This window comes from Aspergillus fijiensis (assembly GCF_003184825.1).
Source record: "Aspergillus fijiensis CBS 313.89 unplaced genomic scaffold BO72scaffold_15, whole genome shotgun sequence".
Lineage (NCBI taxonomy): Eukaryota > Fungi > Ascomycota > Eurotiomycetes > Eurotiales > Aspergillaceae > Aspergillus > Aspergillus fijiensis.
The window spans coordinates 477,098-500,417 of record NW_024468991.1 but is presented as its reverse complement, the minus strand read 5'-3'; the positions used below and the strand labels follow the sequence as shown (position 1 = coordinate 500,417).

The 23,320-nt window shown below is 53.0% G+C and overlaps 11 protein-coding genes and 1 non-coding gene across 12 annotated transcripts; 2 read left to right on the top strand and 10 right to left on the bottom strand.

The window, feature by feature from the left end:
• Positions 1–172: 172 nt before the first annotated feature.
• Positions 173–892, bottom strand: BO72DRAFT_526508 (uncharacterized protein; the record flags this gene model as incomplete). The annotated part of the gene is made up of 2 exons (XM_040950043.1): positions 173–478; positions 503–892. The coding sequence occupies 2 exons, from the start codon at positions 890–892 to the stop codon at positions 173–175; spliced, it is 696 nt and encodes a 231-aa protein (XP_040802985.1).
• Positions 893–989: 97 nt separating this feature from the next.
• BO72DRAFT_426012 (MFS general substrate transporter) lies at positions 990–3,055 on the bottom strand (the record flags this gene model as incomplete). The annotated part of the gene is made up of 8 exons (XM_040942933.1): positions 2,823–3,055; positions 2,726–2,772; positions 2,621–2,667; positions 2,448–2,572; positions 2,129–2,387; positions 1,807–2,070; positions 1,307–1,714; positions 990–1,208 (listed from the first exon to the last, which is right to left on the bottom strand). The coding sequence occupies exons 1-8, from the start codon at positions 2,963–2,965 to the stop codon at positions 990–992; spliced, it is 1,512 nt and encodes a 503-aa protein (XP_040802984.1). The 5' UTR covers positions 2,966–3,055.
• Positions 3,056–3,386: 331 nt separating this feature from the next.
• BO72DRAFT_426009 (Zn(II)2Cys6 transcription factor domain-containing protein) lies at positions 3,387–5,427 on the bottom strand (the record flags this gene model as incomplete). The annotated part of the gene is made up of 3 exons (XM_040942932.1): positions 5,329–5,427; positions 3,865–5,267; positions 3,387–3,809 (listed from the first exon to the last, which is right to left on the bottom strand). The coding sequence occupies exons 1-3, from the start codon at positions 5,393–5,395 to the stop codon at positions 3,387–3,389; spliced, it is 1,893 nt and encodes a 630-aa protein (XP_040802983.1). The 5' UTR covers positions 5,396–5,427.
• A 692-nt stretch (positions 5,428–6,119) lies between these two features.
• Positions 6,120–8,162, top strand: BO72DRAFT_506703 (uncharacterized protein; the record flags this gene model as incomplete). Its single annotated transcript, XM_040949233.1, has 2 exons — positions 6,120–6,413; positions 6,486–8,162. The coding sequence occupies 2 exons, from the start codon at positions 6,120–6,122 to the stop codon at positions 8,160–8,162; spliced, it is 1,971 nt and encodes a 656-aa protein (XP_040802982.1).
• Positions 8,163–9,723: 1,561 nt separating this feature from the next.
• Positions 9,724–10,204, bottom strand: BO72DRAFT_526505 (uncharacterized protein). Its single transcript, XM_040950042.1, has 2 exons — positions 10,133–10,204; positions 9,724–10,063 (listed from the first exon to the last, which is right to left on the bottom strand). Exons 1-2 carry the CDS (start codon positions 10,195–10,197, stop codon positions 9,769–9,771), a joined length of 360 nt encoding a protein of 119 aa, XP_040802981.1. The 5' UTR covers positions 10,198–10,204; the 3' UTR covers positions 9,724–9,768.
• A 390-nt stretch (positions 10,205–10,594) lies between these two features.
• Positions 10,595–12,007, top strand: BO72DRAFT_494807 (Zn(II)2Cys6 transcription factor; the record flags this gene model as incomplete). The annotated part of the gene is made up of 2 exons (XM_040948498.1): positions 10,595–10,624; positions 10,736–12,007. 2 exons carry the CDS (start codon positions 10,595–10,597, stop codon positions 12,005–12,007), a joined length of 1,302 nt encoding a protein of 433 aa, XP_040802980.1.
• Positions 12,008–12,227: 220 nt separating this feature from the next.
• On the bottom strand, positions 12,228–13,882 carry BO72DRAFT_374309 (pepsin-like aspartic protease; the record flags this gene model as incomplete). The annotated part of the gene is made up of 3 exons (XM_040941127.1): positions 12,228–13,225; positions 13,312–13,633; positions 13,706–13,882. 3 exons carry the CDS (start codon positions 13,880–13,882, stop codon positions 12,228–12,230), a joined length of 1,497 nt encoding a protein of 498 aa, XP_040802979.1.
• Positions 13,883–14,792: 910 nt separating this feature from the next.
• On the bottom strand, positions 14,793–14,864 carry BO72DRAFT_t88. Its single transcript has one exon. It is a non-coding gene; the product is annotated as a tRNA-Ala (tRNA).
• A 32-nt stretch (positions 14,865–14,896) lies between these two features.
• On the bottom strand, positions 14,897–16,948 carry BO72DRAFT_426003 (FAD dependent oxidoreductase; the record flags this gene model as incomplete). The annotated part of the gene is made up of 7 exons (XM_040942931.1): positions 14,897–15,124; positions 15,211–15,349; positions 15,407–15,734; positions 15,788–15,934; positions 15,990–16,125; positions 16,183–16,831; positions 16,889–16,948. The coding sequence occupies 6 exons, from the start codon at positions 16,946–16,948 to the stop codon at positions 15,278–15,280; spliced, it is 1,392 nt and encodes a 463-aa protein (XP_040802978.1). The 3' UTR covers positions 14,897–15,124; positions 15,211–15,277.
• Positions 16,949–17,759: 811 nt separating this feature from the next.
• BO72DRAFT_446718 (MBL fold metallo-hydrolase) lies at positions 17,760–19,562 on the bottom strand. The gene is made up of 2 exons (XM_040944364.1): positions 18,893–19,562; positions 17,760–18,829 (listed from the first exon to the last, which is right to left on the bottom strand). Exons 1-2 carry the CDS (start codon positions 19,234–19,236, stop codon positions 18,067–18,069), a joined length of 1,107 nt encoding a protein of 368 aa, XP_040802977.1. The 5' UTR covers positions 19,237–19,562; the 3' UTR covers positions 17,760–18,066.
• Positions 19,563–20,226: 664 nt separating this feature from the next.
• On the bottom strand, positions 20,227–21,455 carry BO72DRAFT_62237 (B3/B4 domain-containing protein). Its single transcript, XM_040950572.1, has one exon. The coding sequence runs from the start codon at positions 21,308–21,310 to the stop codon at positions 20,582–20,584; it is 729 nt and encodes a 242-aa protein (XP_040802976.1). The 5' UTR covers positions 21,311–21,455; the 3' UTR covers positions 20,227–20,581.
• Positions 21,456–22,661, bottom strand: BO72DRAFT_62316 (uncharacterized protein). Its single transcript, XM_040950573.1, has 2 exons — positions 22,453–22,661; positions 21,456–22,356 (listed from the first exon to the last, which is right to left on the bottom strand). The coding sequence occupies exons 1-2, from the start codon at positions 22,505–22,507 to the stop codon at positions 21,602–21,604; spliced, it is 810 nt and encodes a 269-aa protein (XP_040802975.1). The 5' UTR covers positions 22,508–22,661; the 3' UTR covers positions 21,456–21,601.
• Between the last annotated feature and the right edge of the window lie 659 nt (positions 22,662–23,320).

Below are 23,320 nucleotides of genomic sequence, written 5' to 3'. Positions count from 1 at the left end.
TTACAGTATATGCACATACTATGTGTTCTTGTGTTGAGGACTGACACCAGAGAGCCATTGTAGGGTTAAGCGTGGCCACCGTGCCGGTCTCCGGGGACATGTTACGTGCATGGAGTGCGTGTCTCCCGGGTGTGAGGAAAGCCCCACCATGTCATATGTAGTACAAAATCAGTCAGCTTGCTATGCTTTTTTGAGGAAAGAGATCGATCTCTCCAAGGGCGTCAAACCCCAGATCCTGCAGACTCATGTGATCAAACGATTCCGGCAGCCAAGGTGGCTCTACGTTTAGCAGAGTGCTGATCCCCAGCTCCGTAGCCGCCCAGTCGGTCTCTGCGGAGACATCGCTGAGTACGACGTCAGCAGCCAGCGCAGCAGCCGACTCGGTGTGGCCGATCTCCACAATATCCAGAGCTTCATGAAACTCCAAGACAAGCCTCTCGCGAAATTTATCCACAACGCTCGTTGCGGCTGCTGTGTCCTAGTCGGAGAGGATCATCTGGACCTTGCGGTCGCTCCAGGCGCGGCGGCCCGCGAGGGCTTCGCCGATTGCGGAGATGATGTCGACGCTGCATTCGTCTGTCCCTGGAGCATCCGAAGGCTGAGCTAAGGCTGACGTGGAGAGCTGATGACTCCACCTTGTTGTATTTCCTCGAAGGTCCTCCGCATCCTGGGACAGGTTCACTAACGCGTGAGATGCGAAGGTTTGTGGGAAGCGAAGCAGATGCGGCATGGTGAGGAGCAGATGCCCCGGTCGCATTCGGATGGAGCTCGGTTTGCCTATCTCTATCACACCTGCTGGTGGGTACTCGTTCTTGTGAGAAGGAGGGGCGAACATGGTGTGGGAGTCCGGCACGAGATTTACGCAGTGTTCCTCGCAGAAGGTAGGGAGCATTCCTGTACTTTGAACATCACTTTCCCGATCTTATCCCCCGTTCTCTCTCGAGTCCCCAACCTGCTCTCCCTTCTGTCAACTCTCTCTAATCAAGGCCCTACAAGATATACCGAAAACTCCGATTCTGAATATCCGTCTCATCCACCATCTCCAACCCATCATCCTCCCCGAGCACGACCCGTCGCACCTCCTCCGCCCTCACATGCACCCCTTGCTCGCGATCCCGCTTCCGATTCTCCCACGCCAGATACACCCTCAGCACCCCGGCCAACCCAATCGTAATCACGAAGCAGATGAGGATCGTCGTATACGCCGTCTGGTGCCCACCACACGGATTAGCAACTAACACCATACCCACCCAACCTCCCTTCTCTCATCCAACCACCGCAGAAGACCAGTATTGGGGAAACTTACATGATACCCCGGCGCCTCCGCACTGATAAAAAACTGCGGCCCGACCATGTTCCCCACACAGTAGCCGACAAAGATCATCGCCAGCACCGTCGACTTCTTGGTGAATCCCGCCGTGTTCGAGGCGAAGAGACTCAACATCAAGGGGAACGAGGGGGCGATCGCGGTCACGAGCCAGAACCCCGCTAGCCGGGCGAGTTTGCGGTGCTCCGGGAGGAGCTTGACCATCAGGATCCCCGCCAGCGCCATCAGGTATACGCCGACCAGGGCGAAGAGGCGGGATTTCCGGATGGTGGAGGTGATCACGGCGACGAGAATGACGGTCGTCAGTTGGAAGGCGGAGGCGGGGAGGCCCATGAGGATGGTTTGGGATTCTGAGTAGCCGAAGCCGTTGATTATAAGAGTTGAGAACTGTTTTTTTTACCCCCAGGGGGGAGAAAAGGTTAGTCTTTGGGTGGAGGGTGGTGGGTTTGGGGTAACAGTGAGGGTAGGGAGGGAGGTACGCTTGTAGTTCCGCCGTTGGGGACGCAGGTTACGAAGCTGAAAATCAGGAACCACCAGGATTTTGGATCTGTCAGAGTCTCCAGCAGTTGTTTCTTGTCGAGGTGCTTGGTTTGCGTTGTGCGTTGGAATTTCTTGGGGCGTAGAGAGGCGAATTCGCGTTCCGTGGCGGTCAAAAAGCGCGCGGTGTCTGGGCTGTCTGGCAGATAGAACCAGAGGATGATAGACCAGACGATGGTGATCAGGCCGAAGATCAAGAAGAGCATCTACTCGAGCTCTGGAGGTCAGTATCTTGCAAAGTGCTATGGGGAAAGACAGGCAGACCTTCCACTTGGCGAAATCACCGGTATAGTGCAGGATTCCATAAGCGATCATGCTCCCGATGATGCTGGCCGTTGCATTGCCGGCGAACCAGAATGAGTGACGCGACATGTGCTCGGGGGGCGTGTACCACATCCCCGTAATCAAAGAAAAGCCTGGGCTGATGGCACTCTCAAAGATTCCCAAGAATGTGCGGAGGACCATGAGCCCGGCGTAATTTTGGGCGCAGGCGTGAAGAGTGAGGACAATACCCCAGCAAAAGCTACCGCTGGGTTAGAGGCAATTCTAGGCGGTAATGGGTTTGTTGGGGAGGGGAGCATACATCAGGATGCTGAGGTATTTTCCAAGGGGAAATTTGACGAATCCCAGTGAAATCGGGTATGATGCGACGAGATATCCAATGTAAAAGATACTGGACGTCCAGCTGTATTCTTGCCCAACGAGGTGCTGAGACAGTCAGCTATCAATTCGCACCACATTTATCGCCACACGTACTAAATCGCTCTTGAGTCCCAGAATGGCACTATATGACAAGCTTGTTTCTGTCCAGTATCAGCTTCGACAGTCCTTCCACTGCGGGTTAGGTTCGGGATGACTCACTATCTAAGTATTGAAGGCCATAACTTATGATTAGAAGCGGCATGAGGCTAGCATCATTAGCTTGTGAATGGAACTCATACTCCGGCCCAGTACATACTGCAAATCTATCTTGCGCACCAATCTCTTCTCTTCTGCCGGCCCAAGTGTCTCTGCGGCGCCGTAGGCCTTGCCTTCGGCCACGTCTGCTGCATCGGGCACGGTTTGGTCGTCAAGTTTCGACAACTGGATCTTGTCTCCCATTGCTGGATACAAGCAGAAGGGTGTAAAATGAGGCCAATTCTTCGATGCAACTGAAACCCGGAAATGCCCTCGTGGATGAATTGATGATCATTGATATACGAGGAAGGAGGGTGGCCAAGCCAGAGTCGACACTAGTATGGGTTTTCCCCACAAAGATAGCAGGCGATAAATCAAGGGGTGAAGTGTCTTTGACATCAGTGTTATTGACGTGGAGTCATTGTGGCGTGTAAATATGGTTGGTCAGATTAATCGACGGGCTGCAGCCGATCTCGGCGGGGCGTGAGCAGTTTCCACGCGAGGAATAGGAGGCGACCCCGGATTCTAGAGACGCACGAATCACCATCCAGCATATCGAAGGGTTACTGAGATCTTTCAATTAAAAGCAGAAGCGTCTACTGGCAGACGAATGACACGATGCATATCAGTCCCCCGTTTCCCCGCAACAAATCAACTGCCGAACAAAAGCCATGGGGATGCATCCGCCAGATCGTCGTTTTGCCGCCAAGATGAAAGAAAAGGCTTCCCGAATGGCTACATCGGAGATGTTCCGATCCACCCACTCCCAATGTACCGGATCCTGTGTCTCAATCCCCAGGACCAATAAAGACCACTGAAATCGTTCCATGAGCTGCACATGATTTCCTCGAGATATAGTATAGTGCAAGGTCGTAACAAGATCACTCATTGCGGACTGGACCTCGATTGGGATCGGCTTGCTTCCCCATGCAGAAGCGCGGCTACGGGTGAGGTAGATACAAAGGGCATGGAAATGCGTGACTGTGACCATGGCCATCAGGGAGGGGTCGTTTCCATTAATTACGATGTCAAAGAGAGAAGCATGCTCCTACATGATCATTTAGTGACATATCAGCAGTATCTGCGCGGGTCTAGGAGCATACCTGGCGAATCTGATCCAGACGGCGCTGAATTTGACCCTGGACGGCAAGATCTGGCGTGTCACTTTGGCTATAGCGATTGATCTCGTGATGAAGCCCAATCATTTCGAAGTAAACATGTAACGTGGCTGCCTCGTCGACTTCATGGAATGATGCCTCTGGGTTTGGAGATGATAACGGGTCCCGAGCATTGTTCCACAGAAAGGCTGTGCGTGACAGGCGCCAGATTTTACGTAGCTGGTCTTGATAGGCGTTCATGTATGAGGCCAACAGGCCCCCGCATCCGAAGAAGCTGCAGAATCCATCTCTGTCGTAGAGGTAGACGAGGACGCGGGATAGCAGGACTTTGTATGGCACCGCGTTTGTGCTGGGCTCTGTTAGCGAGTGTATCTCGTCGCTGGCGCAGGCCTGAAGTAGATCAAATTCTCGAATGTATGCAAGCACAGTAGCGCTTAAAGCCCGGAGCTTCGATGGTGAAATCCGTTCTCTTCGCATCCAAAACATGAAGATATACAGAAATGAAAGCAGCAGCTCTAGATGATCAGTGGGTGCGACGGGGTTGCGTGCCTGGATAAGTAGCTCAGACCCTCGTTGCAAATGAATACATGACTCCGGTGTCGGACGGGCTCCGTAACCAAAATGAATCGCGAGCTCGCTGTGAGAGAGGGCGAGTAGAAAATGAAAGGCCATTTTTTTGTCCCACGCATGGTCGAGGAATAGCGAATGTGCTGATAAGGAGGGTGAACGAGAGGATTTCAGGGATGCGAAGACACTTCGATGAAAGGATACAGCCTCTGTGTCGCTGCTGCCGATAGACGGGCCGGTAAAAGGGTCGGCCAGAAGGAGAGGTGTGGCTGCAATTAGCCAGCTGGGCACGCTTGAGCTCGATGATTCGATAGAAGACAGGCCGTGTCGGGAAGATATTGATAATGGTGAGTCTGGCCCGCAATTGTCCAGTGAATCAAATCGCAAGTCACTGATAGCTTGAGGAAATGGGTAGATAGAAAGTCTCTCTTGATTCTGACTGCTGCCCACGAAGGAGTCTGATGCATATATTGAGGATCCAATTGCCGATGCTGTCAAAGCTAGTGATTCTGTATTGGTGACTGGTGATGACGGAGGGCGTTCTTGAGATGAAGCAGATGCCGAATTCGAGTGCTCCGTCGATAATTGCTTACGAGTATCAGTAATTCTCTGATTTGGTTCATTGCTCTGTCGTGGTTGAATCGAAGAAGGTGTCCAGCAACCACTGTCGCGACGTTTGATCGGACCTAGCCCCCTCCTTCTCGCTGCCAGGGGCTGCTTTCCCCGTCCCCATTCGCATGTCAGACCAAGTCGAACGCACCGTTTACAGTGCGGATGTTGTTCATCGCACTTGACGCGTTTGCCAAGACAAGTCTGACATCCTAATATGCGATTGTCCGCGTGAGTCCTGCATTGTGCCGCGCGACCTTGATGCCAACTCACCATTCCGTGACCGGCCTCTCTCTACTCGTGGGCGACGCTGCCGTGCAGGCTCAACAGACTGCTCCATGGCGCACGTTGGTCTGAAGCAATGCGATAAGGTACGATGGCTGTCGATTATTTGAAGTGCGAGAAAGAGGGCGTCTCTATCAGCTGCTGAGTTGTTGAATGCCGAGCCCGCTATCGCGCTCGATTAATCTGGCCAATCATCGCTCTCCCCTTCGGCACTTCTAGAACGGGCTAGCGTCAAGTATGTTCTGCCACCGCCTTTCCTGCACAGAGAATTTGCTGCCTCAGGCGTTACGGCAAAGGATTATTTGCTGTAAAAGAAATGGCAAACAGAGAGCTGCTTTCCAGTCTCGCTATTATTCTAACCACAAAGTGCGATATCTAGGTACACTATCAGATAGACCAGGTAGAAGCTGCTTATGGGTATCTTCACAGTCTCAGCACTTCCGACTGCACATTTACCTGGCTACCTCTTAGTCAGACATGTCACAAACGAGCGCTGGTGGTTATATAAAAAGATTGCGTCGAAAACCCCTCAGTAGAAATATTGATCAAGCAGCATGGGCGCAATCTTCGAACCAGGCAGTATACATCTCTGCTGGTGCACAAATTGTTGCTGTTTGCAGGATAGGTGGCGTCTTGACAGGCAACCCTCCTACAAGTATCCAAACGCCTATCACCTACTGAGGTCGCTTCTTATTCATCCTATTCATCTTCTTCCTTCAAGCTCAGACTGACTACCATCACTCTCAAATCTTTCGTTTTCCATCATAGCAACCCTCAACATGACCAGTGTACACAATAGCCAGAGATGTCCCATCGTCGGTCTCTACGGTATCCCCGGATGTGGGAAGTCCCACCTTCTCAGCAAACTCAAAACGCAGCTTGGTGAAGAGAAGTACGTCTACCACGAAGAATCCAAAGTGATTGGCACTGTTCCTGCCGGTGACTTGGCCGGCTTCCGGGCGTATCGTGAACAGGCCATCCGCAATATCCGAAAGAACCCGAAACACGGCTGTGTCACCGTCGTCACAGGCCATTTCATGTTCTGGGAGCCGACCCAGCCGATGGGAAAGATCGTATGTACCAACGAAGATATTGCAACATACACTCACATCTTCTACTTGGACGTGGCTCCTGAAGTGGTCTAGGGCTTTTGGGAACAGGATACAGCCAGAAAGGGTCCCTGTCCCCCAGTCGACCACATTCGAGCATGGCAGAAAGTTGAGAAAGCTGAATTGCGGAGACTCTGCCACGAGCACCGAATTATCTTTTCGCTTCTAGGCGCCCATCAAGATGCTGCGAATCTTATTGGAAGTGTTTGGCACCACGACGAAGATTCCAATCTCCGGCTTGCTAAGCATCATCTCAGGGAGGCACTCGGTGGCAACTTGTCTGGGAAGACTGTTTTGATGCTAGACGCGGACAAAACTCTGTGTTCCCAGAATACTGGGGAGCTTTGGTGGAGGATGTACCGGCAGCATTATCCTTCTGATGAGTCTGATGAGTCTAACGAATCTGATGACTCTGATAAATCTGATGTGTCAGATGAATCGGATGGATCTGATGGTCGTGAATGCCCCTTGAGGCGGCTGTTTAACGGTCCGCTTGGGTACAGCTATGCTGCCTTTCGCCAAGCTGTTTTCCTATACGAAGAGGCTGCTGATGATCAGAAGTTCGATGAGATCTGTGAAGGGGTTGCTTCGAACGTGAATGTGCATCCTGAATTCATCAACCTCCTGTGGCATGTTTTTGACGACACTTGCGTCAAAGCAGTGGTGGTTACCTCAGGCATACGGCTAGTCTGGGAAAAAGTCCTGACACGAGAAGGTTTATCCGACAATATAAAGGTTGTTGGTGGAGGGCGCATTAAAGACACGTTTGTCGTCACTCCAACGGTCAAAGGTGCTCTGGTCGACTACCTGCGGAAAACCTTGGAGGCGAAAGTGTGGGCCTTTGGTGCTAGTCGCATGGATTTGGGGATGTTGCGAAACGCTGACCAGGCGTTCGTCGTCGTTGGCGAAGAGGCTAATCGAAGCACAACCATGGATGAGGCCTTGATGGATGAATTCACTAATGATAAATTTCAGCCAAAACAGGTCTTGCTGCCTGTTACTTCATCACCGCGACTAGACACAAAAGTGCTACCGATCACGACTCTCGACAGACAAATGTTTCTAGACCTGCTCTTTCGTGGCTCGAAAAGAGTCACGGTCAGCGAAGCAACCGATACGGATGCCTCCCGAGTTCTTACCACTCCCACGAGGAACCCCTCGATATCGGGACCCGCGCTCCAAAACGCCCATCGCGACGCTGGAAGGTACCTCGCGCTTGCATACTTGCCGAACGTCGTTGGTATCGAAGATTACTCTATTCTCCATGTGCAAGGCCATCAGGTCACCGGCTATCGACTCCAAGGCCAGCATCATACATCCATCATTGCCTTAATGCGAGGTGGGGAGCCTCTGGCTCGTGGGATTTATGACTACCTGCCTGGAGCTGCTTTTATCCACGCGAAGGTACCAGACGATGTTTGCCACGGCCACTTGCAGAATCAGAAGACGGTCATTCTGGCAGACTGGGTCATCGACAGCGGGCAGACAGTGGCTAAGTTTCTCCGTCATATTCGGAAGCTGACTCCTGATGTGGGCATCATCGTGGTTGCTGGCGTGGTGCAGGGCCGATCAATCGCCAAGCTTAGTCCTCTTCAGGCGCTGGTACGCTATGGAGATCTTACGATAGCGCTTCGCAAGTCTGATAATGAATACAAAAGTGAAGGGGAAACAGAAACTGGCAATCGTCTATACAATACGTTGCATCTGCCTTGACGAGCATCAGATGGTAAGCCCCAATTTCTTTCCTGGCATCTCAGGTAGTTAAATGAATGGTTGATTTGATCTAAGTATTTCTCTTCCAAGTATTCTCTCGAACTCCCCCGACCCATTCTTCTGGTCGCTCTGTAGTGGTGAACCCGTTATGTTGTTTGTGTCGAGCGTAAGAACAGAACAATCGTGCGTTAAGTTATATGTTCTTGTCTTTCTGCCCCGGTAATGCTTCGAGAGTCGTACTAAGTTTTAGTCCCATTTTAACAGGTACCTTGCCAAGTCATATAACCACTGTTGCAGATTCTTTAGTCATTCTGGGGGTTCCTTTCTTGCCTACGTCCTAGCTTCTGTTTGAACTGCATCTAAGAGGACTTTCTCACTTCTAGAACAAACAGAAGGCGCTTAAGGCTGATGCTAGTGTTTGGCATGAGGCTCTGGCATTGAGGGTTGAAGATGTCGTCATGGCTGGTTGATGGTGGTGATGTCTGATCTCAGCGGAGGACTTGACATTACAGTCGACTGCGCATCGTTCCTGGCAATACCCTCATCTTTGACTATTTTATATTATCAATCAAAATGTTCGATAATCACACTGATTGACTTACTTAGAACCCGTATAGGGTTCGTATCCTTGTATCACCCTCCTCACGCTCAGTCGACATGTTGGCTTGGTCGTGCGGGATCCGACGAAGCAATTGGGCATCGGCGGCGTTCTTATCATCCTTGTTTCTATCTTCTTTCGTACATGACGGTTAATCCTTCCTCACCTAGGCCAGAGACTACTCCTCTCAATTGTTTTGTTATTGTCGGAGACTTCGTGTCCGGCGGTTAACTTGAAGTATGGCGGGCCGATATGAAGAACTCTGGCCTTGTCTTTGTCAATCCTATCAACCTGCTCACGCATCATCTTTCGTGTCTCAAGCGGACGCCCATTGGGCTTATCAATGACGTCTATGGACAGTACCTTTCAGCCTTGCAAGGTTGGGTAAAAGGTTCATTCAGTGGCTTTAACTCCTGCTTCCGTAACGGGTAGGGGTGATGTCGAACGATCCTTTCGTGTGTCTAGATTGAAATACAGAAATGTTTGTTGGTTTGCTGAATTTTTGGCTGGTGGTAGCCGCCTGATGCTATTCCAGTCGGAAGACACGCAATGGCAATATGCAAGATTTCTTGCTTTGTATCGAAGAAGTAAATTGATTCGTTGTGGTATGAACCTAAATTTATGCCCTCCCCGCTGTATATTCTGATGCCTGATAATATGCTTTGTGCTTTGAGTACAGATGAAACAGAGGGTATAAGATAATGAAGACACAATGATAAGCATGAACCTTATTTCTCGATCATATCGAATTACTCAATGTCCTCTGCTTACCTGACAGGCACTCCGTCCGAATGGAAAATCATGCTGAGGGGTGTCAACGGCCGGATGAAGCGCTTCTTGGTCAGAGTTGGAGGGTATCCTGCCTGCCACCCGCGCCCCGGCCCACTTTTCAGTGGAGCCAGCGCGACAAGCGTCCCGTGAAGCTGATCCTTCGCGTGGGGGCCAGAAATACCGCCTCGGCCAATTGGACTTTTAAATCAAGAGCCATAGTGGATCCTCCACTGGCGATCATGGTAGTTCTGCGGACTGGGATTGTGTCTGAGGGTGATGCGCGGTCGGCGGCATTGACCCTTCATATTTTGCCGTTGGCATAGTTTGATGCGAGGGATAGGGAGTGGGGTTGTAGGGTGCATGGTGAGGATAATGGTGGTATGAACCAGAGCCAGGGTTGTAGTTCATGCGGTGGTCGTATGCATAATGTGATTGTTGGTATTGTTGGGGGTGGTGGTCGGGGTGATGATGATGGCATTGGCATTGGTGCGCTTGAGTTTGTTGCTTCTTTTCTTGAAAATCATTCGCAGCTCTACACAGTAGAGTCAATTAGCATTTTGTCCTACTAGGGGTCGAGCTAGCTGAAGTGTACGGCACGTACTTTGAGGAGACTTTGAGGAGGCCGTAAGCTCCGGCGAGTTGGATTCCAGTCTTGATGAGGCCCATTTTGATTGTCAGCAGATACGGCTGAAGTTAATGGGAGAGATGAAAGACAACTGATTTCATGTTTGAATCAATAGAGATCAATCGCAACTTTATACTGCCCTCCCTGTGACGATCACCTCTAAGCGCTACGTCTTGCACACCGCGGGGCAACCCACTCTAGGCCACGCTAACCCTAAGTTGACGAACCAACCGAGCCCGTGTCAACTCCGCCACAATATCAGACGACAATCAGTTTGAGGTCAAGCATCAGAACAATCCGTGCGCTGGGTAGACTGGCCAAGCTAGGATGGCAATCTCAGCCAAGCAACCCCTGACCGGCTTGCACCAACTCTTTCCCTTTGTGCAGCATCAATCCGAGCCCGTCTCGCCCAGACTCCTCGCTCAATCCTCCCCCACTATGTCTCCAAGACTCAACCACCGTAAATCTGTAAGAGGCTGTCGTAACTGCAAGAGACGTAAGGTGAAGGTCTGCACTGGTCCATGGCCCACTATACCCAGCCCAATTGCCCCCCCAGGAGCTAATTCAACACATCCACAGTGCGACGAAAAGCAACCCGAATGTAGCGCCTGTATCCGTCACTTCGTGGTCTGCGAATATCCTGACCTCCAAACCATATTCCACAGCTATGAGGCCCCAAGACAGCAAAGACGGTCATCGTCGCGACCAGCCCCCCTTAGACGGAGCCTTCCCTCCCCCGAAAGAGCCAACCTCAACCCCACCGACCTCCAACTAATACACCACTACGTCACCGCCACCGCCCACACGATGGGCCACGCGCAGCTGCCCCCCGTCCTAGCCATGTGGCAGCTAGCCGTCCCCGAGATGGCCTTCGAGTACCCGCCGCTGCTGCACACCGTCCTCGCCGTCGCGGCCACCCACCGCGCCGCTTTACTTCCCGACGCCGCCGATGCTGCCACGAGGCGTCTCCGCGCCGCGCACCACCTCCACATCGACCGGGCCCTGAAGCACCACCGGGCGGAGACGGCCCGAGTCAATCGTCCGGGTACAGTCGTCTCCGAAGCGTTGTGCATGAACACGATCCTGATCTGCCTGTACGCGCTGACGCTCCGAGGCTGCGCAAGTGGACCTACTAGTCCATGCACCACCTACGAGCCCCCGCTGTTATGGCTGCACATGTCCCGGGGCATCCGGCTGATGATCGGCCGGGCGTACCACGGTCTCGTCGGGGCCAAGGCGCGGATCGTGCCGTTGTTGATGGCCAAGCCCTTGGTGCACGGGGGCGCCGCTACGGCTGCCATCACCTCGCGAGGCGCTGCGATCACCGTCCCCACGTTCGCGAGTCGCACAAGCAACAACAACAACAACAACAACAATGCCAAGGGGATATCTAATGCCAACAGCAGCAGCACCGAAATTCGACCCCTCCAATTTCTCCTAAACTGCAACCCTGACGAGGAAGGCGAAACGCCGCAGATCCGCGCCGTCTACGACGAATGCGTCAAATACCTCGAGGGGATGTACGTCGCGGTTGTGGACCGCGGGGAGGCGGGCTTCGATCTTCGGAAGCGCTTCTCCTCGTTTGGGCCGATGACCCCCGCCCCGTTTGTTGGGCTCGTGGCGGACCGCAGGCCCCGCGCGTTGGTTATGCTTGCCTATCTTTTTGCGTTGGCCAAGGGGGCGGAGGAGGTGTGGTGGTTGAAGGGGATTCCGGAGCGGGAGGTTAGGGGGATATATGGTGTTTTGCCGGTGAGGTGGAAGGGGGCAATGCGGTGGGCGGTGGAGTACGTTACTGGGGGTGGTTCGTGGGGTCTTGGGGAGGAGGGGGCGAGAGGGGCTGTGGTTGGGTAGGTTTTTGCTTTTTGGTAGGGCTTGTAACGAAAGATGGGATCGAGGTGAGCAGGGGTATTAAGGTTTCATTAAGATATGTGAATCATACTGCTGAGGATCGATGTGGTGCCGTAGCATTATATGATGGGAAGTATGGGATAGTGCACAGGGGTAGTATCCTATAGGCACTTGAAGTGAACGTGGTTCAAGGCAAGGTGTCAATGCATGCAGACATCACAGCTTACAGTGCAAGAAGCAATCCAACACCCGCCAGACCCGACAGAAGTCGGCCCGAGTTGCTCGTAGGGAGAGCGACCGCCCCCGCCTCGGACGAGGTGCTCTCAACGGAGGCTGCAGTGCCCGTGGCGGTAGGCTGGCTGCCACCCTCGGTGAGGGTCACGGTGCCAGAGACCATAACCGTGGGCCCGGACACAGCACCCGTTCCGGTGGCTTCCACCCCGTTACCCGTCGCCGACGAAACAGCCGACGGCATGAGCGTAGCTCCCGGCACGGCGTTGGTCCCCGTTCCGATCTCAAGGATATCGTCCTTACCGGGCGAGAAGTTGGTGTTAGCCACCGAGATCTCATTGTTGGCAAGGTCATAGACCACGTAGGCGCTACGGAGGAAGGTGTCGCCCAGGAGATTCATGCCAGGCTGACTGGGCACAATTCCTAGGATACAGTCCCCCTGCGCAAAGTCGGGCTCGGTATAGGGTAGCACCAATTGGCTGATGGGGACGGTGACAGTGGCGCCGGAGAATCCGAAGGTCACGTTATAGTCCTTCTCCATAGCGCTGCAGGCGATGTAAGCGGCTTGGCTCTTGGTGGAGTAGCCCGCGTCGAGCTCCTTGTAGATCTCGTTGACGAGGTCCTCCGGCAGCGCGGTCATGCTCGTGCCGGTGTCGAGGCTGCAGGACAGGGGCAGGCTGGTGGTGTACTTCTTGGAGCTGGAGCCACTCTTCTCCACGGACACTTCGGTCAGGGCGATAGCCAGGGACACGTACTGGCCGTCGCGAGGCACAATCGGCACCGTTTGCAGCTCGCCGAGGTACTTGGCCTTATTCACGCCGCCAAAGAGAATAGAGCCCGTCGTTGCGTCCTCGCCGTCGAGCCACACGCTGTAGGCGGGCGACTTGATAGCGCCACTGTCGACCAGCGCCTGGGGCAGATTGGAGTACACTTTGCCATCGTACTCTTCTTGGTAAGTCGCGCGCGCATATCCAACGCCCGCGATGCCCTCTGTTGGTGGAAATCGGGCGTGTCAGTATGAAACTTTTTTTTTCTCTATTTCCGCGCTTGCGTGCGAACAACAAGGATAGACTTACGGGCACTGCTCGACTTCTCAGCGACAGCAAACTGCATCGACTTGATTGTAGTCCCCCCAATCGTGACATTGTCGGTTGCGTAGTTACCGTAGGAATTCGTCCCGTCTCCGTAGGTGTCGTTCATAAAAGTGGCGAGTTTCTTGTAACTTGACGAGGCGCCGGAGTCGTATGTCCCGTAAGGCTTGCAGGGGTTGCTCTTGGCCGAACACTCGTCCGAGTCTGGGGAATTCACCCAGGTGTCGCTGCTACCGGTGTCCAGAGACAAGACCACCTTCTGTGGAGGTGTCCCGATAGTCAGGTTGAGGGTATAGTAAGTGTCGCCCTACACGTGGCTGGTCAGTTGTCCGCATGATCTGTGTGTCTACTTCGCTGAACGTGCGGCTGGCCAGCGTACATGATTATCAAGCGTTACGTCCACAGTAGAGTCCCTCTTCTGGCTTGGCTGAGTAGCTGGTTTGCGCTCAATGGGGATATGGACGGTAGCAGGCACATCACGGCGGTGCAGCTGAAGCGCATCCACGTAGGGGGCGGCGGCTAGCCCGAGGACGGGGAGGAGATAAGCACCGCGCATATTGACTAGTCGCAGCAACCGCGCAAAGGGTAATATCTGACTGATAGTGAGAAAGACAAAGTAAAAGAAGAAAAATCTCAAGTTACTTATGCAGGTGGGAGCAGGCAGCCTTTATGACCACCATCCCACTCTAATTAGGTTCCCTCATCAGGGTTCCGGATAACCGGTGATTCAATAGTCAACGGGCTTAGAACCACATCGAGGCTCCAAGCCACCACTCAGCTTCGTCGGGTACAGCCGGACCCAGTGCCAATCCAGGCTTGTCAGGGGTGCTTAGGCCGAAAGTGTGCAAGGTCCGAGGGTCAGCGAATCACCGATCAGGGTCTTATGGCCGAGCTACAAGCGAAGGAGGGTAAGCCAGCTTAGCGTGAGTTCTTTCATCTCCGGCACCCACGTTATGTGGTCTGTTGGCTGTGTGAGTGTGGAGCACGTCGCTGTTAGCGTCAGGGGACCTGAAGGCGTGGGAATGTCTGTTTGGTCCGAATCTCAATAGTTCGATGTCTGCGGGTCTAATTGGATGGATGAATTCATTTCCCGCCGGCGTGAACTCGTGATGGACGAGTTTAGGAGGCCCGAGTCCGGGAGATGTTGTGACTCGGAGAATAAATGGTTGTCAGATCTTGGTGGGACCGTGGCCGCTGATCTGGGGTACGACGAGCAATGCGCTGCAATCATGGTGATCCCCGGAACCTTGAGAAAAAATACAGATCGGCCGACAGACACCATCATTCATCAGAGGCCCGTAATTTCTCGATTTGGTGGGTCGGAGATGAGCCCGGCGGGCGGGCCCGGGATTCCCCAACTAGGCAATAGATATCAGAGTCAGGAACCAGTGGAACCATCCACCAGAGCCCTGAATGCTTAGGCTGAGGGCCGGGAAAAGGAGCGGAAAGAAAAGGGCAAAAAAGGATGGAGCTGCGGGGAATCGAACCCCGGACCTCTCCCATGCTAAGGGAATATTATACCACTAAACCACAGCCCCAATTGATGTTAGACGATTGATAAGATGATTATAGCATCCTAGCTAGTGCATGCTCTCGCCCTCTACCTGCATTTGGGGGTCTCTTGCTACCCCCATTGTAGCATTTGTGGCTACTTATTGTACCCAGCGCAAGCTTATATGATACCTCTTGGTTATAAGTAATGACTGTAAACAATTTCAGGTGTCCAATGATACCGTCATATGAGTTCGATTTTTCGTTTACATATATCGCCCCTGGAGTTGCCGCTACTATGTCAAACCTGGCACACACTGTTAGTGAGGCATGTAAACCCAATTGGAAGGGTATCGTGGAAAGAAAAGGAAGAGAAATTAGTACTGAACATACAATGAACTGGTTTTCGCTCCTGAATTCTTCAAAACTGGGGGAGTTCGGATCTAATTTCCACCAACCCTCACAGTCGCGAATCCCTGACACCCACCGTCGCAGCATGGGGAATCGAAGGAACGCCCCAATGCAGATTAACCTAGGTACCAAACGTCAACGTTAATTTCAGTTTCAATGCCTAGTATCGAGATCTCACCTCTACCACATGATCCCAGCCAAACAATTCAGGTGCAATGGCCGGATCCCGCCAGACCAATGCTTCTCCTGGCGGTGTCGGAACCATCTGCATCTCTCTGTCACGTAACTCTTGCTCCGGTCCATCGGGCAGATGCTCGAGATCTTTTTGCTCGTTTGATCGAGTAACAACCATCAACGTTCGCCGTTTGCGACACTTTTCAAACACCGCAAGAGCATGTCGCTTGGCGAAGAGATACTCGCGCGACGACTTGGTGGTGTGTGCATCGTTTGGTAGACGAGAGAGACATTCACCGAGGACTGCACCGTCTTCGAGGGCCATGCCCGCCCTGTGTGGTCTATTTCAGCTCGACTTCCCAGTCAAAGGATATATAGTACCTACCCTGCTGCAAGATAAGGAAGGGTGGCGTGAACACTGTCCCCAATCATCACGCCAGCTCCGGATGGATGTGACCAGCCTCCGGTGTTGAACCGGGTACATAGTCGCCACTTGTGAACTGATTTACACAGCTTGAGCAGCTTCGCGATACTACTCCACATTCAGCAATTGCCGTCTTGGGTAAGTCGCGGTTGATCCGACTTACCGAGGATCCCAATCTCGAAATAGCGAGCGCATCTCCTCCACATTTCCCGCCACGGTACTCGCCTTCGAATCCTCCGGGATATCATCAGGAGTAAGAAGGACGATGTTGAAGAGCTCCTTACTCAGCGGATAAGCCACTGCTCACGCAATCAATCACCATCGCATTTAATGTCCAGTCTTGCAAAACGACGTACCCACATGCTTTTCCGGCCCATACCAGAAATTCATATTTGGGTGCGTGACAAACTCCGCCAGCTCGGGATCCTTCACGATATCCGGTGACGCCAGCATCACCCGGTAAGCCAGATCCCCCGTCTTGGTCGGTGGCGTCGGATGCTCCAGCACCTGATCAGCCAGTTTCCCAAAAATGCCATCCGCCCCGATGAACAGGTCCGCCGTCCACCGTCGGCCATCTTCGGTGGCAATCGTGGCCGTCCCTCCCTCGGCCCCATCGAACGCGACATCCACAATCTTCGCATTGCAGATAATCTTCCCTCCCAGCTCGGCGATCCGCTCCAGCAACGTCCGCTGCAGATAGGGTCGGTAGAAGGCCCGGAACCAGGTGCCTGGGTATGCGCTCGCGGCCTGCGCCACGTTCATGCTCGTGATCGGATTCCCTTTCCAGCCGAAGACGCGGTAGGCATTTGCCACAGCCCAGTGTTTGCTGAGCCGCTCCTCCAGGCCCCAGTGCTTCAGCACCCGCGAGCCGTTGGGAAGCACCTGGATGCCGGCGCCGACATGTTTGATCTCGGAGGTGGCCTCGAGGATGTGTACATTGTGGCCCGCGAGCAGGCTGCTGATGGCTGTGCCTAGGCCGGCTATGCCGGCGCCGGCGATGATGATCTGGGTTTCTCATGGACTTAGTGGATATAATCGTGTAGGGGCGCGTTGGTGACTCACGTCTAATTTGCACGAGGGCTCTCGTGTTTCTTGCTGCTTGATGTGATACGAGGCGGCCATGATGGTTCGAACTAGAGGATATATTGTTGCAAACAAGCTTCCAGGATACAGTTGGACTCGTCGACTTCATGAAATTGCCATTTGGTCGGGTTGGAAACCTAGTCTACCACGACAGATTGCCGAGCGAAAGTGTGCGGCGGGGGCAGTTGCGACCCGCATCGTCCCTTATACCACCTGTACCCCATGACATCAGATTCGGTAAGGTTGAAAAGGCGCTCAACCCAGCGATGTCTGAATATAGAGAGTGTTCTGGAAAGCCTAGCGCCACCCGTAGCCTCTGAGATCTAATGCGGGCGTGACATGGCAATCTGCACGGGGTAGCGTTGGCGGCAAGGGGCTGAGGCTACCACCGTACCTTGCGAGAGCTGATGGGGAGCTTTAGCCCGATCTTTCTGTCTGGTTGGTTATGAAGTGGATCACCCTAGGGTCTCGTTTCTGGTTGTGCTGCAAAAGCGCAGTTATAGCTGTTGTCTTGCGCCAGAGACATAATGCGGTGGTGAATGAATTCGTCTGGCCCAGAACAAATTAGGTAGATTCATTCCCCAATTATGACTAACACTCGATCTAAATTATACTCATAGCATCGAACTTCTACATAACTCTGAATTCCATGCCTACATATTATGCCTTGAACCTTTCACTGTACGTAAGTCCTGCTCTAGTGCAGTTCTTGCATCCTTTCCAAGGTGTTGGTCATGACCTGCTGACGCCTGCTCATGGAGCAAGGGGTATTACATTCCAATAAACCGCATGACCCTTGAGAGGCATTGAAAGACCTGCCGTGACCGATCAAAGCCGAGCGCGCTCTGGCCCAGCATACTCCACATTCAACAAAGAAGCCTAATCATATACCCTTTCTAGACCTGACCCTTGATTTCCACATTGAGTACACGAGGGCCGTGGTTCCATACTCCTCACCAGTATTGCAATTCCACCTGGATCTGTACACGTGCCACAAGCATGCGTCCTCATCTAGTCCTATAGCGCCTCGGAAATGGGTACCTATTATGATGATATGAAGATGTTAATTTGAGCGGAGATATCAATCGCTACGCTAACCCACACTATTGTACAGTAGATTGCAACAAACGTACAGCCTCCACAGAGTCAACATTCGCTCACTCGCGTTCAACCTTCCAATCCCGCAGAAACCGCCAGCGGGCCGTCTCCTTCCACCCGGCCGCCTTCCATCCATTGGCAGTCGCAGGGAAGGTCTCCACCACCCCCTCCAAGCTCGTATCGTGCGCGCACATCACAAAGACATGGCTCGCGCCGTCAAACTCAGCCAACGAGCCCACACTCCGCTCCGCTTCCTCTGGATCCACCGCTACGCTTCTCCCGTTGGGAAAGATGTGAACGTGGTAGAAAGCAGAGGTCTGGTACTTCTCGGGGGAGGGGTGGATTGCCGCGAAGATCTCGCCGGGGCAGGGCACCGAGACACCGGTGTAGGGGCTGGGCGTGATCTGGTCGGGCAGAGGGACATGCTCCGAGGGGCGAAGTTGGCCCGCGTGGTGGATTGTGTCCGCGCCCATGAGGATGAATGTGTTCGAGCTGATTGCTTCGCTGTCATTGCCATTCCCATTGCTGCTGGTGGTGCGGGCTAGACCGCAGACATGCCCGACCGCGTGGCCTGGCACATCGAGGAGGTAGAAAGAGCCGTCCCCGAAGTAGTCGTGGGCTCGGAACCCACCGATCTGGAGGGTGAACTGCTCCGGGGGAATTTCCACCAGTGCACGTCCGGCGACATCCGACTCCAGCAGTTCACTCGCTGGATTGGACGGGTAGGCCGGCAGCGAGGCAGCGGATACACCTGGTTCGACTACCAGCGAGGTTGTGGACGGGAAGGTGGAGGCATCGCCGACGTGGTCGAAGTGCGTATGACTTTGTTTGAGGCTCATAGTCAGCGATTGCTTCCTTTTCTTGGGGATTAGCGCTCGGATTTACCTCCAGATTATCGCGTCGATGGTTTCCAATGCGATGCCATGGTCGGTCAAGATCTCAGCCACGTCTTTCTCGATGGTTATGCTGAACATGGCCTTCAGGCGATCGTACAAGGGTTTCGCCAGGTTCTCCCAGTCCTTGCGAATGCCCAGGTCGAAGAGAACCCGTTTGTTCTGGGACTTGTTCTCGACCATGAATGCGTACGCGCCGGTGTTGAGGTCCTTGAAACCACCAACTTCTGGTGTGAGAAAGATTCCAGGAGGACCATGAATTCTGGCGGTTGTGTCGATGATGCTCACTTCGACGGTGTTGCCTGAGGCAGGGATGTTGAGGTCTATTTGGGGCATATTGTGACTGGATGGTGTAGTGATTTGTGTCAATTGATTTCATTGTTCTGCCTGATATAGTGGCAGGATGCATGTTCCATCTTATACATTTCGCAACGGCGCATACTTCCATCTGGAGATACCTACTCAATGTTTGTCAATGAGCTGAACAAGGAAGCTATGAGGATTGGTCAGCACCGGAATATGTCGGGAAACGGAAGATACCTTGCCTATCCTCGTGATGCCTCAGCCTAATAGCTATCGATCGATGGGGCCGATGGCGCGCGGGTGGGCGAAAGAAGATCAATGATACGAGGAATCATAGGTAGACCCCAGTCGCTTTGTTGGCGGATCACCGGATTATGGACCGGATAAAATGGCCGGTGAGTCAGATCTCCACCGAAGAGCCGCGATAGCGGCCAGAAATAGATCAACTGGGGTAAGCTCTGCAAACTATGGTGCCACGACTGCCCGATCGGAGCTTGTTACTCGTAGCATCCGACATTCCCCACATTGACTTAGAGGTTGTGGCGAAGCTTGGACTTGTGATCCAGCTTGTGACCATAGAAGTGCACAGTCCTCGTCCATGCACCTGCCGCTTAGCCGTGCTCCCCTGCTTTCCCACTCAACCGAACAATCAACATCACCATTCTCCATAAACCTGCAAATTAAAAATAGACAAGAAGGTAGTTGAATATTGCATAGGCTATATTACCTAGTTCGAGGCTGCGACGGATCTCCACAGCTCGTATTCCACACGGTTGAAGAAGTATTCAAAGACATTGGGCTGCTTTGTACTGCACATGAGAATGCACTTGATAAGGCCTTTTCTCGCATGGCATGGTGCCCAGATGGATACCTCTAGAGATTATGCTGCTTTTCCACACCAGGTCTCGGCTACAGGGACGAGGGCGATTAAATGTTCACCGATTCAATAATGAAACCTTTGTTAATATAACACATTAAATAGACCACGGAAGTTATTCGTTCGTCAGGGGCTACATTGTGACATTGCACTAGTATACAGCAAGTCACCGACTCCTATCTTTTGCTTCTTCATGCAGCCCAGGAACCATCAGGTTATTTGTCTCTTTTTGCAACCCAAGAACCAAGAAAGCAATTCTAGGGACAGGATAAAGGTCTGTCCTAGTAGATGTGTTGCGGATAGCTAATCCGATTTTTGCTTAGGTTCTCTACTGTTCTAAGCGACAAGACCCGTCAATTCCTGCCTGAGTCTCATGTTGTTCGTGCAATCACAAGTTATACATACAATCTATACACTCTAACCTTCTAGGATAATAGTATCACTCTTTCCTCTCTCATTCCCAATCTCGTTTCGACAGAGAAGAAGTGACCGACCCCAAGCTCAATCTGACGATGCACTAATAGTCCTCCGAGCCACCTGCACCTCCGGCGAAAGCCCCTTCAACACCTCCGCCAGCTCATCAGCTGCGCTTTCCAATGCTTCATCCGAGACCACCTCCCCCAAGGCATCAATAATGAACAACACCCGGGTCGTCTCATCCGTCAACGCCGTCCGCGGACCCTGCCGCCAATTCCAGCGCCGACAGGTGATCCCCGTGCTGTCGCACCAGATCGGCTCCCCCGGCGCCGCCAGCTCCGTCTGCGGCTCCCCGCCGGAAAATGTCTGGAATGGCTCCGTGCCTGTCGCACGGATGAGGAATGGTGCCCCGTCGTACCTGTCGAGATCCTCGCCTCCGAAGGGTAGCTGGTGCTTGATGGAGATGGCGTTGTAGATGTCCGTCAGACGGTTGACTCGGGGCAGACCCGCCTCGACACGCCGCGTTAGCGCTTCCAGACTGTTCCGGGTCTTCTGGGGTTTGGCGCCGAAGGCCTTGTAGGTGTCGCGCCAGGCGGCAATGTGCGGAAGCTCGGTGACGGGCTTGCTGGCTAAGACTTCCTTGACATTTGTTTCAGCTTGTTCGAGGAGGGTCTCGCTGGTTTGGTCGCTGGGGCTCGGGGGGATGTTCTCGACCACCATCAGGAGGGCGCGGTAGTCGGGCCGGAGCTGGAAGATGGCCGGGTCGACGCGCGCGGCCTTGAGTAGGGCTTGGGCGGTTTGCGTGGTGCTCATAGTGAGAAAGTGTCAAGATTGAGAGTCTTGAAAGTATGGGTCCTCGGATGCAGAGAAGATTGAAGTGCAAAGGGGGGCGGGCTTGATGCCCTACAAATACTGGTATATATACAAAATGGCGGCGAAGCGCCAAGACCGGGGGAAGAATCTTGGGTCGCCCCACTACCCTTAACTTCTCTTTCGGGAAGGCCCCCGATTGCCCCCCGGCCTCGAGTCAGGCAAGATCTCCGCGGTAGCCGGCCGCGAATGTCATCGGACAAAGCACTACCGGCTTCTAATTCTCAGACCCGATCATCCTGGCAGCTCATTTGAAATCCCAGCCTGCGCTGGAAGCTCATGCGCCTTTACCACCCCTTGATTGCCTTCCAATTCATATTTCCTGGGTGCGCCACTCGCCCCATCCAGCTCCGAGATTGCAAGAACTTGCGCACGAGCCGGTTTCTCCTCCGCACTTTCACTGCTCCTCTTCTTCCTAGCTTTATAGATCAGGTACAAGCCCATCAGCCCCAGAATCACAGCAGCAGCGCAGCCCGCTCCGATCCCTGCTTTCGACCCCATACTTAGACCACCCTTTGAGCCCGGATCGATCATTGCAACTTCCGTGCTGGATGCGGTAGATACTACATCGGCAGAGGTAGGCGTGACCTGCATCGTCGAGCTTTCATCCATGCTTGTGAGAACCATGGTGGGTGTGCTTATGGTGGTAGTGACCCGATCGAAGGTCGAAGTCGTCGTACTCTCACTGGCATTTGATGGCTGCCCCAGGGTCAGCTGAAATGTTTCCGACAGATACATTTCATCGCCAAAGGTATAACGCAAGTACCATCCGTCGGCCATTGTGAACGATCTTCGCAACGTATAGGTGCCTGCAGTGATATTCACACCGTCAACAGTGTAGCTTATCTCCTCCTCCAAGTGCGAAATCTGGAAGAAAGCGATCTCCATAGGCTCCTTGATCGAATCCGATGAGTTGTAAGTCCATGTTGTGGTGAGACCGTCGTAGATGCTGACGACGTCGCCTTTGTGAGGGTAGGTAACTTCAAATCCTGGATGGATCAAACAATTCGAGAAATCAGTCTCCGTTGTATGCGTTGTAGGTTAAGAGTGATGAGTTAAAAGGGGTGGGGTAGGTATGCTTGTACCAGTTGCTCGGAAGACCTCCAAGGCCAGGGCGAGCAGCAAGATCGAGCGCCACATTTATATGACTGTCAGGCTCTATCTGGGTTGCGATGTAATGGGCGGATTGTGGGGTTGTGGGAAAGGGAGGAGGGGTCGTTATTTAAGTCTCTGGGCTCCCAGGGTTTAGCAGGGAAGGCGCTGCGTTCACATGAAGCTAGAGATAAACTAGTGCAAGAAGTTCAGGGATGTTCAATCATCGTCTGGGTTTTGATTTCGGTTACATTAGCATTGTCTAGCCGTGGTAAGCATTTAGACAAATGGTGAGGAGGGGGTGGAGAACTAGTACTGAATTATGTTTGGGCCATGAAACTCACTAAGAGCACTTAGATTTCACCGGGAACTGAGCTAGCACGCCAATCGACTGCTCCATCGTTCCCTCACCTGGAGCTTCTTTATAAAGCGTCGAAGGTGCTGTCATTAATAATTGTCCTCGAACAGCAATGCTGCGAGGCACTGAATTGGACCTTCTTGCTTCCACACCGGCACTGGAAAGTACTTGTAATAATATGCAACTCGATTTGAGCCGGAGGAAGGGCCCGGGGTGGCCAGTTCGGCTGGACCCCTATTTCCCCCGATATTATGCCCTAACCTTATATAGATCGAACTAAGAGAAGCTAGGCTAGGCTACCTAATTTAGTGCTAGATAGCATCTTCCCAAGTCCTTGGCACAGCACGCCGTCTTTGACTTGTGAGATGCTCCCAGGTCCAATTCTCCAATAAGCCCTAGGTTAAATGTACTTTAGTCTTGTGCCTTGATCCCGGCGAGTTCTAGTGGCAACTCCAAGCAGCGAAATCGACACTGATGAAGCTTGCCTATGCCCTGGGTACGTA